We start from the raw sequence: 17,847 nt of genomic DNA, 5'->3' as shown, positions 1-17,847 counted from the left end.
AAGCCTCCATTTTCCTATTTGCAAAATAGGGATAATAGTGGTACCCAATTATAGGGTTATTGTAAGAATTCAGAGTCAGGTTGTGAAGGGGGTGGCGAAGCGTCTGGAGTTTGGTGATGAGATTCACGAAGTGCAGCTCCTGTCACCTTCCTCCCCTCCTCAGCCCCTCCCAGGGATTTGGGTTGGCTAATTCTGCTGTCTGGTTTTGGAAGAGTGGCCCGAAAGGAAAGGGAAACAGAATGGGGGAGGTATATTGAGAAGACCTTTTTTCCTCCCCTAAGTGCTGGGGAAGTTCAGCTGTTTGTTTCTGGAATTGCTAGAACTCTCAAGGCAGCAGGTCTGGGCTGGGATTGGCCTGGGTGAGGGTGGGCCAGGCCCTTGGGCTTCTTGGAGGGGATTCTCCCTCCCTGGTCTCTCTTCTGCTCTTGGAGTGAGTTTGGGTGTCACGTAACTCACCCAAGCCGCTCACTGTGACCAGCCTTGTATCCCTGACAGGCTTCCTATGACTTTTGTATTTCTCACCCCATCTACGACTAAGCAGGAGGGCAGGAGAGGATTTCTTTCTTTCTTTTTTTTTTTTTTTTTAAAGATTTAATTCATTTGACAGAGACAGCCAGCGAGAGCGGGAACACAAGCAGGGGGAGTGGGAGAGGGATAAGCAGGCTCCCAGTGGAGCAGGAAGCCCCCGATGCGGGGCTCCATCCCAGGACCCTGGGATCACTCCCTGAGCCGAAGGCAGACGCTTAACGACTGCGCCACCCAGGCGCCCCAGGAGAGGATTTCTGTAGAAAAAAGTTATCTTTACGAATTGCTTATGTGAAGCCCTTCAGGGTAATAATTCACCTGATTTTTATTTGAATTGCTCTATCTTTTTACTTAACTATGAAGTACTTTCACCTTCTGGGTAGGAAGATAAAGGTGGTTCCTCAGATAAAACCAACACCTGGGGCTGCATTCGTAAAAGAAACCCTGACAGGGTAAAGCTGGGCGTGGAGATGTCTTCTGAGAACAGAGGGCAGCAGTGGAGACTCTCTCTCTGTCCTTCATCGTGTATTGCCTGTGGTGTGGAAGAATGAGGCCTTCTACACGTGGTAACTTCAGTCAAGTCTTTTAAGGGCTGTGAACAAACTTATTCAAAAGAGCAGCCATTAGTGGAGTGTAGGGGAGGATACTTCAGGAAAGGGAGTGGAGTGAATGAATGGGAACAAGAGTGCTAGAAAACAGTTTTAACCCTTGTGGCCCCCTTCGGACTTTCACCTTTGAATAACGAAAATCTTTCCTGGTCCTGACATCTGGCCTAAAAGGACTGATGATTCTTTCCCTTTTTCTCATGGTGCCACCTCTGTACATCCGATGGTGTGAGAGCGAACTTTACAAGTATGTTTGGACTAGTGCATTACTAAGGCTGCAATGAGTAAGAATTGAGTATTTAGAAATCCAGGCCTTAAGGAGTTAAATTTGACTTCCTGGGGGCGCCTGGGTGGCACAGTGGTTGGGCGTCTGCCTTTGCTTCAGGGCGTGATCTCAGCGTTATGGGATCGTTATGGGATCGAGCCCCACATCAGGCTCCTCCGCTATGAGCCTGCTTCTTCTTCTCCCACTCCCCCTGCTTGTGTTCCCTCTCTCGCTGGCTGTCTCTATCTCTGTTGAATAAATAAATAAAATCTTTAAAAAAAAAATTGACTTCCTGGACATTGCCCTCAACAAATTGCTGTCATCCACACTTTTTAACTCTGTGTTGCCTGAAAATGTAGAATTTAAGTTGCTTTCACATCTTTTTTTTTTTTTTTTTGTAATGTGGTGGTAACTTAGACTCCATATTATAATTGGCAAGGAGGAACACCAAGTATCTTTTGGAGAAGCTTGCTTCTGATAATTTTTTTGGGGAGTCCTGGCCCATAGACATTTCTAATTTTCTTGAAAGACTCTGTTCTCCGTTCAAATTAGGTGATGACTCTTACTTGCTTGCAAGCCTCTGCCCTTGATTTTTCACATTCCTGCGCTTGGTGGGGTTGGAGCAACCCAGAGCCTGCTCAGCTTCCCAGATGGGCTCCACCTGCCTCCTCCTGGTTGTTGCAGCATTCCCCCACGCTTCCTGTCTGGCTCACCTCCAGATGAGGCTGCTCATTTCCTTTCTCTGGGACCTCCCTCCCCTTATAGCCAAGGTTCAAAGGTTCCATAACCAATCAAAGGATGGGGAGGTCAACAGACCTGACCTGCAAGAGCCTGTGGCATCCCCGGGCTAACCTGGACTGGGACTGTGGCTCCAGAGCCCGTTGCTCTTAGCCAGAGGCCGTGGCTGCTGGATGAGCCTCGAGTTGTGAGCGGTGAGATATTCTCATCTGGAATTCAGGATGGACACTATGTCACCACTTACCAGTGTGGTATCTTTCTCCCTTCCCTCCTGGCTTCTCAGTGATTGCTTAGATTATTTTTCCAGTTGATTTTCCTAGTACTCAGTGGACTTAACATTGTAGGTACTTGATTTAGGGCGGTGGTGGAGGTAGAATATTAGTAAACTGGGGCGCCTGGCTGAGTCAGGAGAGCGTGCAACTCTTAATCTTGGGGTCATGAGTTTATTTTTTTTTTTTTAAAGATTTTAATTTATTTATTTGACAGAGATAGAGACAGCCAGCGAGAGAGGGAACACAAGCAGGGGGAGTGGGAGAGGAAGAAGCAGACTCATAGCGGAGGAGCCTGATGTGGGGCTCGATCCCAGAACGCCGGGATCACGCCCTGAGCCGAAGGCAGACGCTTAACCGCTGTGCCACCCAGGCGCCCCTGGGGTCATGAGTTTAAACCGCACATTAGGTGTAGAGATTACTTCCATAAATAAAAAAAATATTAGAAAACTCATTGCTGTAAAGGACAGGGACCATAGTCCAAAGCTCTCATCATAAGCAGGGAAGCTGTCCTTGAGGACACGCCTTCCTTTGGAAACCCAAGAACCCACTGCTTCTCCTGTTCAGACCGAAACCTCAGAGAGGCGGGCCAGCTGACTCACCTGTGGCCACATTCTTTTGCTAATTATCAAAGCTGATTAGCTGGATTTGGATGTGCTTGTCTCTGAGGCCCCTAATAATCTTTCCTTCCTTTGTCACCCAGCTCACCTGGAATTTGAGAAAGTTACACCAGTTGTGAAAATGTATCGCCTTTCAGAAATGAACCGCATCTTAATGGACTCCTTTGAAAACATGTGGAACTGGGATTCGGGAGTCCGAGTGTAATCTGGTACGCCTTGAGGTTGGGCTCTGCAGCGGGGGCACTCTGCAGAGACGGGTCCCCCTCCAAGCTTGTTTTCTGACTCCAAACAAACGAGTGGCTGTCCGACGATTGGCACACGACCCGGTTTTGAAAGCACAACCATATAGGGTATTGTGGACTGGTAACCAAGGGCTTTAGAAAGTGAGGTCATGGAAGGCCCAGATGAAGCTCGCTTCATGCAGATCACAACTGCAATTAATCTTATTAACACCCTGGGCCCGTGCCTGCTCTCACTGCCCCGCGTGTGTGAGGTAGTACGGGGCATGCTTTGAAGGACTCGCGCCTTTGATGGTGCAGATGGGGAACAGAAGCGTATACAGCCTGGTTTCTGGTCTTACAAAGGCCTTTTGTGTGCCCTTGCAGATTCATTGAGTTTCGAGAAGCAAACCAAAAACCTCCCGCAGATTTGATAAGCTGTACAAAAGCAAGGGTGGCTTGCAAATGCAGTCTGTAGATGGGGGCTCTGTGACCGGATGGACGTGAGCCGTTGACAGCCGCCTTCCAGCCCCGGGCTGGGCCCAGGACTGTGCTCGGAGTGGAAGGTTTAAACTTGCTGTCAGGTTATGGGGAGGCAGAAGTAAACACAGGAAGCAGCCCACCAGGTGCCGCAGATGCGAGATCTGCCTGGACGGGGGCAGCCTCGGGGCTCCTGAGACAGGAAGTGAGGGCTCCTGTGGCTGGGACGGCTTCCCCAGGAGGTGAGGAGCAGAGTGGTGTGTGCACACGGGCTCTCAGGGGGGAGTCTAGTGTGGCTGAGTGGTAGGAGTGAGGCTGGGAGCATATAAAGGCAGTAGATGGCTCTTGGTGACCTCTCTCCCAAGTGCATGGAAGAGAGGCCTAGTACAGTGCTCCGTCCTTATAAGGTTGCAGCCTGGTTCTATTTTTGAAGTCCATTAAAAAAAAAAAGTCCTCCAAAACACCCACCTAGACTCCCTTCTGCTGTTCTCTTTGTTGTTAAACAAGTAGCCTTGAGACAAAGAGGTGGTTTAAAATTGTCAGGTTTGACAGATGTGGTTTGGGTCTGCTAATATCCCTGAATGAATACAGGATCCACTCACTAAATGAATAATTAATGAAAGAAATATCTGTTCTTATATAATGTACCCATCTGTTCCTAAGAATGAATTTCATACTTAAAACATCATTACGGGTCTGTTTTCTTAGTTTCCCGCTGTGTGCTGATACGCGTTTATTTTCTTCTAACTTGCGGGTCTTCTCAGATCCTGTAGCACTCTGAAGTGCTTTGGGGCTCGCCGAGGGGGGTGGGAGAGGGAGAGGAGGAGGTACAGTGAGCACCCTTTCTGTCCACAGAACATCCCGGAGGAGCAGTGTTCCCTGGGGGTGTCGCGGGGGCTCTGTGCCCATTGCCCTCGTCCTCTCAGCTGCCCCCTTTGCCGTCTGCTTTTCCTACCCTGAGATGGCACTGATGCCTCTCTCCGTACGAGGAGGGGGAGGGGGCTGTGACAGTCTTCCTCTTCCTCTTTCTTTGCTCTTGGAAACATGAACAGCAGACATCTTTTATGGCTGCACAGAAGCCTGTAGTTTGTAAGCTGAATGTGGGCAAGGTGAGTCCCTGAACCCTCACCTAGAGGAAAACAGAGCCCCAGCTCTATATCCCACTGTTTTTAAACTCTTCCCATCTGGCAGGGGGAAAAGCTCAGGACTGGCCAGGATGAATCAGCATGCCATGGCCGTTCCCCAAGATAAGCGTGAGTCTCTAGTCGTGGCTCCCAGCCGATTGTCCACACTGGTGCCGTGAGAACGTGGCAGTGAGCAGCACCCTGTACTTTTAAGGTCAAGAACAGCAGCATGAAGCACCCCAGAAGCAAGTGTTCCTATTCTTTCCCTCAGGAATAGCATATTGTTGGCTCCAGAACCCAGTTGTCTCTGACTCGAGCATAGCGTTTTACCCTGCTCTCTTGCAGCTTCCCCCCACCTCGTTCCTCGCTTACACCTGTGCACGCTACGGTCTAGACTCACGTTGTCCGGTTGAGCCTGCGAGCCACACGTAACTGTTTACGTTTAAATTATTTACAGTTAAAGAAGAGTGACAATGCAGTTTCTCGTTGCAAGTGCTCACATGCCACACGTGGCTGGTGACTTTTCTTTTGGGCAGCATGGCTCTGGCTCCTCTCCCTCCCTGCAGAAGACGCTGTGGGACGGCGCTGGTGTATCAGCAATGCTGATCCTAACTGGAGAACTTTCTGGGCTCCCTCAGCATCTCTGCCTACTTTTAAGTCTTTGAGGTTGTGGAACCAAAAGTGAAGAACGTCTGGCAGGCATCGAATGCAAGTGCAAAGCTGTCCCCTGTGGCCCTTGTCACGCCCAGAACATGCTCCCAGCCGAAAAGCCCCTCTCTGGGGGTTTAGCTCCGTGTGAGATTCTGTCCTGTCGCCATCACAGGGGTTCCACTGTGCACACTGGAAAGACCCTTCAGGACAGTTTTTCCTGCTAACACGTAGTTCAGCAGCATCTAACTTGACCTGTGGAGGGTTTCTTTTGAGCCCCCAAGCTGCTTGCTCACTAGCTGCTGGAGAGGACTTGCTTACTGCTGGGCTTAAATGCAGACCTGTGTTGGTTTCTGCTGGGTCTTCCCGTGACGGCGGGGGAAAGCTGTCTCCCAGAGAAGATTCTTCGTTTTTGGTGAGGTCCACAGCACTTCATTTGCTATCTTTGTTGGAGCAGGGTCTGGAAGGAGGACTTGTAAAGAAGTCGTGATCAAGGCTCCCTTCCACCTGAGCTGGCCCAGCCTCCATTCCATTTGCAGCAAGGGCCCCGTGTCCCGAGACAGGGCAGTACCTGGTGTTTCATTCTGGACCAGGACGGGCGCTTGTCCTCCGGGTAGCGCCCTGGGTCTCTCGGTCTGTTGGGGACATCATCAGGTGAACAGCTGGAAGATGCGATTGAAAGTAGGAACTCATGAGTTTGGAATCCCACCTCAGTTCGAGGACACACCTGTTGGTCTGGTCCATTACCCTTGAACGCCGACACAGGCTCGCCCCTGCACCTGGCCAGGAGTCTGGGGGCGCTGGGCCCAGCCACGGAGACGTATGGACGCTGTTCCCTGAGCCATCGGCGTCAGGAGCTGTGCACCCATTGTCCTCCACTCAGAATCTGGGCTAGTTGCATTTTTCAAAGGGACTGTCGTTTTATTTTTTTAAAGAAAACACGCCGGGGAGTGGGGCGGGAGTAGGACAGAGTCCACGAGGCTGCCGGCCACGAAGATGCAGAGAGGCAGCTGCCACAGCTGTGTCCTAGCTTTAAGCGCTTGGCACCGGGCCGGGCGCCAGTGGGCACTCAGAATTGTTGAATAATGAGTTGTGTTGTATTTTCGTAGCCGCTCCATAAAGTATGTATTGGTTTGCACATGTTTCAGAGATGAGAAAACAGACTCCGACGGGTTAAATAGCTTGCCTTTGGTCCCCAAGCTAGCACCAGTGATTCAGAGGTGGGCCACAGTGGGGCAGGAGCCGGAGGCCACCTCTCACTCGCACCCGGGAGCCGGTCCTTTGGTCGCTTTATCTTGTTATTATTGTTAGATTTTTAACTTAAAATATTGAGATAAAATTTCGAGTTCCAGAGAAGTTACAGCCAGAAGGGCATAAACAACTCTCAGACCCTTGGCCCAGTTGTAAAGGGCGTTGGAAGGGCAGTCTGGAGGTCTGGATTGAACCTGGGACGGCCTGTTGCGCTGAGGACACCGGCTGTGAGCAGGGTGGGGCCCTGTGGGGGGAGGTTGACGGGGAAGCAGCAGCCCTGTGACACCCCACCCAGGAACCAGGCAAACCCCAGAGCAGCCCCCGGGCTTGCTGGATGAAAACACTAGAGGAGAGGGCAAGGTTTATCATTTTCTGGAAGAAGGGGGATTCTGGAGGTTTGGAAGCCTATAAAAGATAAGTGGCCTGTAAAAGAGAGGATCTGGGACTGCCGGAGCAGGCACACCTGGGTGTGGCGCCGGGAGCAGTAAGGACACATTCAGACGGCTGCGCCCCATGTGTTTCCTGTCCTTGCCAGCGCAGGTCGAGGTTACGTCTGTACTGTTTTCAAGATCTCTCCTGTGCTTGCCACACAGGTTTTGAAAAACCCCTCCTTCTTTTTCACCTTTTGGCCCTTGTACCTGCTCTCTTCCTTCTGGATTGCATGTTTTTTCTCCTTCTCACCCATAAGGCCGTCTTCCCAAAGGCATTGCATTCAGAGGATGGGCAGGAGGCTTCTTCCCTATGGGAGAGGAAAGGGGAGGGTCTCTTAATTTTAAAGGGGTAAAACTTGGGAGGTTTTCCAGCTCTAGAGCCTTCCTCCAGTTCTGACACTAAAAGAAACCAGTGTTCTCCACTCCAGGGCCCGAGCTCATTACCTCTGTGCCTTTCCCCCTGCTTTCAAACTCCTTCACCCAGAAGCTGCTAAGTTACCGTTTCAGAAGCCTTTTCCCCTCGACCTTCCTCACTCCTACTCAGCCTGTGCCCGACAGGGAGCGCCGAGATGGTGGAGGTGTGGCGCCTGCCGTCCCCGCGCTCGGGCGAGGGCCTGGCACACAGCAGACACTCAGTAAATATTTACTCAGGGCGCAGGCCTTGGTGTGTGGCCGAGGTGCGCAAGTGCTGTGTCAGTCGACTTCACAGTACGGGGTCGAGTAAGAGAGGAGATCTTGAAAGTTCTCATCACAGGAAAAAGAAATTGTAATATGTGAGTTGATAAGGCCTGCTAACTTGTGGTCATCGTTTCACAGTATGTCCAATCCTTCTGCAGTACCCCTAAAACAGATACAGTGTTGTGTGTCAGTTACAGCTCCAAAAAAAAAAAAAAAAAAAAAAATCCGGGTCCCAGCCTTTTAAGGTGTTAGCTGCTTCTCGGGGATCTACTTTCCAGTTGATCCTTTAATAACAGGGTGTTCTTCCTTGAAAAGATCTTGAAGGTCCTTGGGGCCACTTCTTTTCTGTTACTGCTCCTTATGGTTTCCTTGGTTTTTAATCTCTGAGAAGGAAGGATAGTTGTTACACAGGCATGTCTCAGTTACGCCTATGTGGGTGATCCAGGGTAAGGTTCTCTTTCCAGACCTGCCAGCTCCTTCCATTTCCCTCAGGCTTCTGGGAAGGCTGACGTGAGGAGGAGCTCCACGCTGGGTGTAGAAATTGCTTAAAAATAAATTCTTAAAAAAAAAAAAAAAAAAAAAGGCATTCACTAAATTGACTTGACCCTGCCTCTTTGTTCGTAATCACTCTATCCCTTCTTCTTTTCATTCTCAGGCTTCTCATCTTATTTCGGTAGTAAGCCCTAGGGTGGACATACGCTACCGTATTTGTGCAGTTAGCTGTTTTGTTCATTTTAAAAATTTTATTTATTTTAGAGAGAGGGGTGCGGGGGAGGAACAGAAGGAGGGAGTGGAAGTATCTCAGGCAGGCTGCACGTGGGGAGCAATGTGGGGCTGGATCTCCCGACCCCGAGATCATGACCTAAGCCATAATCAAGAGGACATTTAACTGACTGAGCCACCCAGGTGCCCCATTTTGTACTTTTTTTTGGGGGGGAGGGTACATTTTTCATGGGGGGCTTTGGTTGCCTTGATTCCTTAAAGGGAACCATCTTGCTCCATAGGTCACATGTTAGGCCAGGAAGCACCTTCAAGATGATTCACTCTGGTCCTTTTTATTTGATACGAAGTGAGGGGAGTGCCCTTGGGTCAGTGAGCCGAGGGCACCGGATTAGTGGGCTACAGATGCTGGGTCAGAGCCCTGGCCTGGCTGGAATTGGGCTTCCTTGTCCCAGCGCCCTCGTGCCCTGTCGGGGCCACATCTCACACTTGTGAAGTGGAGACCTCTTACTGTCCACTTCTTAGTTTTTGCTTTGGAGAGCCTTTGGACAGTCTGTATTGAAAAATGAACATCGGAACAAAGCCTCATTATCTCTTTTAGCTGTGGCTGGTGGCCAGTGAATTTGGATCGAAAGAGCCGGGCAAGCAGAGAGGTGCAATGTATGTTTTTAATTTCCTTAGAAATAGCCATCGAAGCTTCTGAAAGGTTATTTTAATCTACAGCTTTTTTTTTTTTCTCCTTTCCTAACCAGTGACACCAAAAATAGGATTGCTTTGGGGTTTTATGTTGGCAGACAGAATGCTCCCCAAGGGACTCTGAGGCTCCCTCCTCCTGCCGGGGAACGGGCATGCTCTCTGTATTTCTCTGGCGTCTCTGAGCCGGGCGACTTCACTAGGACGCTGCTGAACTTGGGAAGTTACTGACCTGTATAGTCAGCTTCCCGCTATGTGCAGGCTCTGAATTCAAAATACCTGACACCTGAATGAATCAAGACCCATTTTATGTTTTGGGTTTTTTCTTTCTTTCTTTCTTTTTTTTTGGATTTTATTTATTTGATCGAGAGAGAGCAAGTGTACTAGCTCCCCATGGGAAGATGGGAACAGAGACTGGCTTGGGTAGCCTGTGGCCGCGAGGATCGTCCGAAAAGAGACACTTCAGAAGTTTTATTGGGGGGATAAATCAGTCCATATTAGCTGCTCTTCCTCTTTTTCTCTTGAAGATTGTTAGGACCCTTCACCCTTTAAGTTGCTACTCTCAGGGTTGAATGTGACCATGCAGCCTTTCTTTAAGTTTTCAAACATCCAGTGCGGGAACAGTGGGGACCTGTTTGTGTTAGTGGAAACAACATGGAGGACCTGATTAAAATTGAGTTTGATTTTTTTTTTTTTTTTTTTTAGGATTTTATTTATTTATTCGACAGAGATAGAGACAGCCAGCGAGAGAGGGAACACAAGCAGGGGGAGTGGGAGAGGAAGAAGCAGGCTCATAGCGGAAGAGCCTGATGTGGGGCTCGATCCCATAACGCCGGGATCACGCCCCGAGCCGAAGGCAGACGCCCAACTGCCGTGCCACCCAGGCGCTCCTGAGTTTGATTTTTTTTTTTAATTTAAATATTTTATTTATTTATTCGACAGAGAGATCACAAGCATAGGGAGCCGGAGCAGGAGGGAGAGGGGGGAGGGAGAAGCAGACTCCCTGCAGAGCAGGGAGCTCAACATGGGGCTCTATCCCAAGACCCTGGGATCATGACCTGAGCTGAAGGTAGACGCTTAACCGACTGAGCCAATCAGGCAGTCCCGAGTTTGGTTTGTTAACTATTTGGGTTGTTCCCAGACAAGGCCCCCACCCCCCGCCCAGGTCTCAGGAACTGGAGTTACTGAAGGTTGGTAGGCTTTGGGACCAAGCTTCAGGTAAGTTGCTGCCATGGAACAGCTAAGTTTCTACTAGGAGGTGAATCTACTTGGAACTTGATCTATTTTGGAAACTGGAATGTGACAGCCTAACCAAGTAGACATATCCCAGTCTACTGGAATTAAATGCAACACAAGGCAGGTGTCTTGGGTAGTTGGCTTCCTGGGTCCCAGCACACTGAGGTTTGGTCATCTGTGATTGCATATTAGCCATTGCATAATGTCATGGGTTGGTTGAGCTCTTCAGACGGTAAACCATTGACGAATCCTTCAGTGGTAAGAGGGTTCAACTATATCATCCTCTCCACGGTGTGGAGAGTCAGAGCGGGGGTGAGCCTGGAGAGGTTGGGGGGTGGTGAGAGTGGTTGGGCAGGGGGAATTTGGCTACTTGTATCTTGACATGATTTGTTCAGAAGGTAAATGACCTTCTGGTAGTTGTGTATAATTAGGTCATTGAGTGCCGGTTAACATTATTAACTACCATGCTTTTTGCTTATGAATATGGTAAAGCTGTAAAGACCATAAAGATCATAAAACGTGCTAAAGAGAAGCTGTTGGTATGTGTCCATAGATATTGTTTAAAATGGAAATGTCCAGTCTTGCAGGTACTCAGAGAATGGTGTTTGTACAGAAGGGAAACTTAGCAAAGACAGTTTTACAAAATAATAAGCGAAGTGTTGCTTTTAGCTGCTGACGGATTAGTTTTATTCGATAGAGCCCTCATGAAGACGTAGTCTGAAGGAATGAAAGCCATATTTGGTGGGTGACCCTGAGATTTGAAAGTAAGAGGGCGTGTGTGTTCGTGCCTGTGTGCGTATTTCAAGGTGAAGTGCTCCGGAGTTCTTGTGTGGAATGTGAAAAGAATCCTGGCTTATCTGCTTTTTTTTCTGTGCTCGTTCATGTGTCGCATGGCTTGTTTTTCTTCTAGGATGTGGAGAAAGAGAAGGAAACCCACAATTACCTCAGCAAAGAGGAAATCAAAGAGAAAGTTCATAAATACAACCTAGCAGTCACGGACAAGTTGAAGATGACCTTGGTAAGCACCCGTAGTACTGTTCGCGCTGACAGATGTCAAGACAAATACAAACTGTTGGTATTACCATCTGCAGAAGTGTGATGGCCAGGGTATGCGGGACAATAAAACGTATTTCTGCAGCTTTCGAATTAAAGCTATATTTCGAAGTAGCCTTATCGCCCCGTCGGTTACTCCTTTAAAGTTTTATTGTGAAAGTGTCTGTGATCCCTCTGAAGGATTTGTAGCACTGAGTATTGCCGATGCCTGTTGAATGCAAAGGTGGTAACTCAGATTCTAATAAGGCTTAGGTCAGTTTTATCTTGTGCAATTAAATCTGGAAGTGTCGGGAAAAGGATTTCATGCCCATGAAATAGAATATAATTGAGCTAAGATTTCTCTCGGCTGGTTGTCGTGGAAGACGGCGACTGTAGTACTCACCCCCTCCCCGTTGTCGTTTCGGGCTTCTGCAGTGTGGTACCGAACGCTGAAGCTCAGTGGGGAGCGAGGGTGTAGGAGGGCGAGGGCACAGGGCTTAGTGGCAGGAGGAGGAGAGCCAGCAACAACAGCGCAGTATGTATGTGCCTCACCCTGGACTGGCGTCTCTGCTCGTCCTCGCGTTCGGTGACTTTCCTCGAGGCACCTGCCGTCCCCTGATGCCCCTTTCCGGGGCCCTTGCACTTCTGCCTCTCAGGCTGTTGACTGTGAACGGACAGTCCAGCAAAGGACACGGTGACTCGTTTAGAACAGGCCCTGCTGAATTCTGTGACCTTTGGGGAGGAGCGTTACATACAAACCCTTGTGATGGAGGATCCCTCGCCAGTGGGACTCCCCCGAAAGGGGGAAGCGGGACGCGTGATCCCGGGATTGTTCATTACTCCAACAGTGATTCTGTTTCAGATGCACGTTTCATCAAAGGAGAAATACCCACTTGCCATGGGTTCTTCTTTCCTCCCTCATGGAGATGAAAACATGCAAGCTTCCATCTCATTTTAAAAATAGAAATTTGAAGTGTTGTGTAATACTTTCCACAAGAATGAACGAGTGAATTAGTATTGTAAATTGATCTTGTGGAAAGGAAGAAAGATAATGGACCAAAAAGGAGGTTTTTTTATGTTTTAATTTAACTGATTTCTGTATAACACCTGAGGCTTTGTTTTAATAAAACATTCGAATGCATTTTTTTTTTCTAAATATCCTGGATGTAAAAAGGAAAAGTGAAGATTAGACCATGATTCCTAATTTTGGTAATTAAGAAATAGTCTCTACCATCAGTTGAGACAAGTGCTAAACTCAGCAAGTTGTGTGTATTAAATATGTGCAGTTTATTTGTATAAGAAGCATACCTCGGGGAAACGGGTAAAAATAGTATATAGAAGGAGGTGTAAATACCATGTTAAGACAAAAAAGACAAGTGCTTACAGTATCTGTAGTTGCATTGCAGCCTTAGCTGGTTTTGCACTGTTGCTGCTTGAGGCACCCGGGATGCATCGTCACGCACCCCGCGCTGTGGGATGTGTGAAGTGGATCCTCTAGAACATACCATGATAGCCACTAGGAATGGGATAGCTTGTTCCCGTACACCCCCCTGCAGGCTTGTTTGGGTGTTTCCAAGTCCCCCAGAGACCTTCCTTTTCTTTCTTTATTTTCTGAAGATTGTTTTTATTTGAGAGAGCACACAGCAGGGGCGTGTGTGCATGAGGGGCAGGGGCAGAGGGAGAGGGAGAAGCAGGTTCTCCCATGTGCAGGGAGCCCGATGCAGGGAGTCCCTCCCAGGTCCCCGAGATCATGATCTGAGCTGAAGGCAGACGCTTAGCTGACCGAGCCAGCCCGGCGCCCCACGACCCTCCTTTTCTGTGTCCTAGCTGGTCCCCAGCTGCCCGTGTTTCCTCTGAGCAGTTGGCCCCGACGTGTCCCCCACACATGAGTGAGTCTTGGGATCTGGCTGGCCTCTGCTCCGGTGGACTGTAACCTCTCCAGCGGGCCCTGACCTTTCACATGTGGCTTCAGAGGCGTCTGTCTCGGCCTGCAGTCCCCACAGCCCGAGGAGGCTTCTGTCGCCACATCTGCCCTCCAGACCCTGTCTCTGGAAGCACTTTGCCGGGGTGATCTTAGCCTCCCTCAGATCCTTCCCTCAGGGCCGATCTTGAGTGAAGTTCTGTCACGGAGCAGTCAAAGCAAAGAACAAGAGAAAGAGTGTCTCGCCTTCCATCTAACTGTGCTGTGCTTCCTGCCTCAGAATTCAAATGGGATTTACACTGGCTTCATTCAAGTCCAGATGGAGCTTTGCAGACCCGCACAGACTTCTGGGAAACTGGCTCCCAGTAGCAACGGCTGTATGAACACGCTTCACATCAGCAGCACCAACACCGTCGGGGAAGTGATCGAGGCCCTGCTCAAGAAGTTTCTCGTGACCGAGAGCCCTGCCAAGTTTGCACTTTATAAGCGTTGTCACAGGGAAGACCAAGGTACGCCGCCAGGGCTGAGATGAAAGTGGTCTCTGCTTTTTCATCTTCGTCCTCGTGAGCAGCAGGAACGCTGCTGGGTGTGTGTATCTCAGAGCCCAGGGCCAGGTTCTGGAAGCCATGGCGTTCGTGACTTGACTTCTTGTTTCCTGGCATCCCGTGTTCTTGAGCCGGGCAGCTGTGGGTCTGAGGCGCTGTGAGGCATGCACACGCGATGGGTGCACGGGGTGGGGGGGATCGCTTTGAATTTTTTTTTTTTTTCTTAAAGCCTTAATTTTGATGCTCTTCCGGAGAGAAAAGAATGCCTCTGTGCTTGAGGGTTTCACTCTCACAGTCCACATTTGATGTGCGTCTAAACGTGGGGTGGTCTGGGGGGACTTGCTTCCTCTGAGATTCGGTGGATGGGGAGGCGTGTGTGTGTTACTGCACGTTTCAGACTTACTGATGTCACTGGCACAGCCCTGGGCCCTAGTGTTTCCTGAGCTCGCCTCCCCTGCCATGGCACTGGGGCAGTGTGGCACCCGGCCCCCCGGGGCACGTAGTGGGTGAACAGCATTCTCCTCTGGGGTCTGCCTGTCTGAACTTCACACCCACAGTCAGCGGGTGGAAAGAGAATGTTCGGTAACGGCGTGAAACTGAGGGGCAGTCCAGGTCAGGTAGTTGAGCAGAAATCGATAACCAGTGGTGGACGACCGTGACTCAGGGAGCCACCAGGTGCTCCTTTGAAAATGGTACAGATGTGTGGGCAGTCGGCTACTTAAACTGTTTCTTGGGGGTAAGGCCTACAGCAGCAATGGAGGAAATAATGTCGACATGCTAGAAATCTCCTTTCTTCAGTTTGGGGATGTAACACAGCCAGTTGCTGAGCGAGCAAACTTTTTTTTTTTTGAACCCAGACTGTGGGCTGGGCCCTGCCCAATACAAAGAGGAATGGGCCAAGGTTCCTACCCTTAGGAGTCCCCAGGCTCAGAAGTGTGGGGTTTACATCTCCAGGGAAATGAGTAGCTAGGGTGCGGTTGTATCCAGAAGCACCACAGCACTGTACAGGAGCTCAGATGGTATCGTATCTTGCCGGCCTCGTCGGCTGCCCGCTGCACTCGAGCTGCCCAGACGGACAGTGATGGCACCCTGTTGAAATATTACCCTCGTGGCTGGCAGAATCTTTGAACGTGGCAGGCAATGCTAGTACCCTGTGTGTGTGTGTGTGTGTGTGTGTGTGTGTGTGTGTGGCAAGAGACCCATACAGCTGTGCCTGCAGCCAGCAGAGCCTGCGTTCTGACTCCTTGGTTTCTTTGCAGCTGCTCCTAATTCTAAATTAATCTATAGAGAGATTCGCTCTGATTTGTGTTTTTTGGATGGTATATTTTTACTGTTTTTTCGAGGGGTTGCAGATGCTTTCGTGAGTGTATTTATATTGCTTTCTAAAAGGAGTAGCAGAATGAATTACAAGCCCATCTTGGGACTAACTAATACCATTTAAATTCATTCTTGAGAATTATTTCCATTTCAATCAGGGCACAGTGCTCTTCAGCTAGAATGGAAATAGCATAGATTTCATTCCCCTGCAGGCTGTTCACGGTGAGAGGAGGAGGAGAAGGAGGAGGACGACGGTGACTCGGTGGCTGGGTGATGGGGCTGTTGCCTTGAGCTGGAGAAGGGGATGGAAGGCGAGGCGTATGGTCTAGGGAACGAGGAAATACCCTGTAACGGGCTGTTTGCTTCCGCAGTCTATGCCTGTAAGCTCTCGGACCGGGAACATCCGCTCTACCTGCGTTTGGTAGCTGGGCCCAGAACAGACACACTGAGTTTTGTTCTTCGTGAACATGAAATCGGAGAGGTGAGTTGAGTTCATTCTTGCTTTCACTGTGTAGAGCAGCTGGCCCTGTTCTACTGCTCTAGTCTAGTGATTTTATTCCTGCCGGGGCGGGGGTTGGGGGTTGGGGGTGGGAGAAGCAGGAGGTAAGAGAGCGTGCCTGCGCATGCGCATCTGTCTGTCTGTCTGTCTGTCTGTCTGTATCTCTTGGGATGGGGAGAGCTGGTCTGTGGAGGGCAGCTTTCTGTGTGTTTTCGAATTTCAGAAACGAACCCAAAGTTAGCCTACTATATATATACACACACATAACTTTTTTTTTTTTTAAACAATATCTGTTCTCTTGGTTTATAATTCTCAGAGGTGGGGAGAGAGCAAGTAAGAACCCTTCCTCCCACCCGAAGGGCCCTTTTCACTCCTCCTACCTCCAAATTACCCTCATCCAGTTAAATATGAAAGTCGATACTCTCCATATGTTTGCTACTAACATCTCCAGGCTCATTCGTTTAAGGAGATATAAAAGGAAATGCAATCAAAAAATGAAATTAAAAAAAAAATGCAGTTTCTTTACCATGGAAGACGTGTAACTTTCTAGAATCTTTTCTTCTTGCCAGAGTGGTTTAGAAATTATGTTTGTATATGCATCATTTGCCATTTTCTCTCCAGGGAGGATTGAATTTAGGCCAGTTCAGTTGGAGGAAAAAAGCACTTTATAGCATCCTTCTAGATCAGATGCCAGCTTTAAAACAGCACTTGACTAAATCTTGCAAGCCCTGGTCTCCGTCTTCTGCCTGAACGGAAAGTGGCACGAATTGTCCTTGTAGAACATTGTGTGATGCAGTGAGAATAGTTTCCACGCTGAAAGTTAGTAAACCAGGACTCCGCTTCCTACTGTTCCTCTTGTTCGTTTAGGAGCACGACCTTGCGTAAATCGTCTTTTTAGCCCTCAGTTTTGAAATCTGTAAAGTGGGACTAAAGATGTTAAAAGGTGGTTTTGAGTCACAAATTAAAAATATATATAAACATGCCTTGTAAATTGTTTATAGATCTGTAAGTTGGAGCTTGATTTGGGGAGTTCTAGGAAGACAGTGCTGTTTTAATTAACAGAATATTCTGATGTAGAAAGTTTTGTTCTCCTACTCCATGTTTCTTTTTTTTTTTTTTTTTTAAGATTTTATTTATTTATTTGACAGAGAGACAGCCAGCGAGAGAGGGAACACAAGCAGGGGGAGTGGGAGAGGAAGAAGCAGGCCTCCAGTGGAGGAGCCCGATGCGGGGCTCGATCTCATAACGCCGGGATCACGCCCTGAGCTGAAGGCAGACCCTTAATGACTGAGCCACCCAGGTGCCCCTCCTACTCCATGTTTATTTTCTTTAATAACCAGGTCAGAATTCTCCAGAAAGCCGCCTACCATGGTGCCTACTTGGTGGTTATTCCATATGTTCCATCTCTTCTGCTTGTGTTAGGTTATCTTGGGTCCTTTCCTCCCCACACCCCTGGGAGTTCCCTGTCAGGATTGTTCCTGGGGCACGTAGGTGGCTCAGTCCATTGGGCATCCCACTCTTGATTTCGGCTCGGGTCATGGTTTCTGGGTTGTGAGCCTGAGCCTGGGGGCGTTGGGCTCAATGCTCCGCACCCAGCAGGAGTCTGCTTGGGATTCTTTCCCTCTGCCCTGCCCCCGCTTGTGTGCATGCACTCATGCTCTCTCTCTCTCTCTCTGATAAATACATCTTTGGGGGAGGAAAAAGAAGAAATTGTACCTGGCCAAGGCAGTGATTCTCAGCCCAGGACCCCCTTTTGGAAGAGGAGGATGTGTCTTAGAAGGGGAGGATGTGTCGTTTGAAAAAAATAAACAAAACCCTCCCTGGTGATGCCAGGTACCTTTCTTGACCTTTACTGATCAATTAAAAATTTTTTCTTAAACCCCACAAATGTTTGTTCTGTGCCTGCGAGGTACCAGGTGCTGTTGGGGAAACCAGTTAGAGACTCAGGCAAGTGGCAAAGCCCAGAGAGTGAGAAGCACTGTAGCTGGAGTGTAGGTAGAGTGTAGGTGAGGGAAATGCTAAGCAAATCATT

General features: G+C 49.1%; 1 protein-coding gene across 1 annotated transcript in view; it reads left to right on the top strand.

Annotated features, from left to right (window-relative positions):
* RASSF3 (Ras association domain family member 3) overlaps nucleotides 1-17,847 on the top strand; it is a 68,502-nt gene that overhangs the window by 47,050 nt on the left and 3,605 nt on the right. The window contains exons 2-4 of the mRNA XM_026500106.4: nucleotides 11,412-11,519; nucleotides 13,735-13,963; nucleotides 15,688-15,797. Coding sequence (XP_026355891.1) covers nucleotides 11,412-11,519; nucleotides 13,735-13,963; nucleotides 15,688-15,797 — 447 coding nt within the window. The remainder of the gene's footprint in view (nucleotides 1-11,411; nucleotides 11,520-13,734; nucleotides 13,964-15,687; nucleotides 15,798-17,847) is intronic.

This window comes from Ursus arctos, unplaced genomic scaffold (assembly GCF_023065955.2).
Source record: "Ursus arctos isolate Adak ecotype North America unplaced genomic scaffold, UrsArc2.0 scaffold_21, whole genome shotgun sequence".
Taxonomy (NCBI): Eukaryota; Metazoa; Chordata; class Mammalia; order Carnivora; family Ursidae; genus Ursus; species Ursus arctos.
Note: the sequence above shows the minus strand (reverse complement) of the source record. Positions and strands in the feature narration are given on the sequence as shown.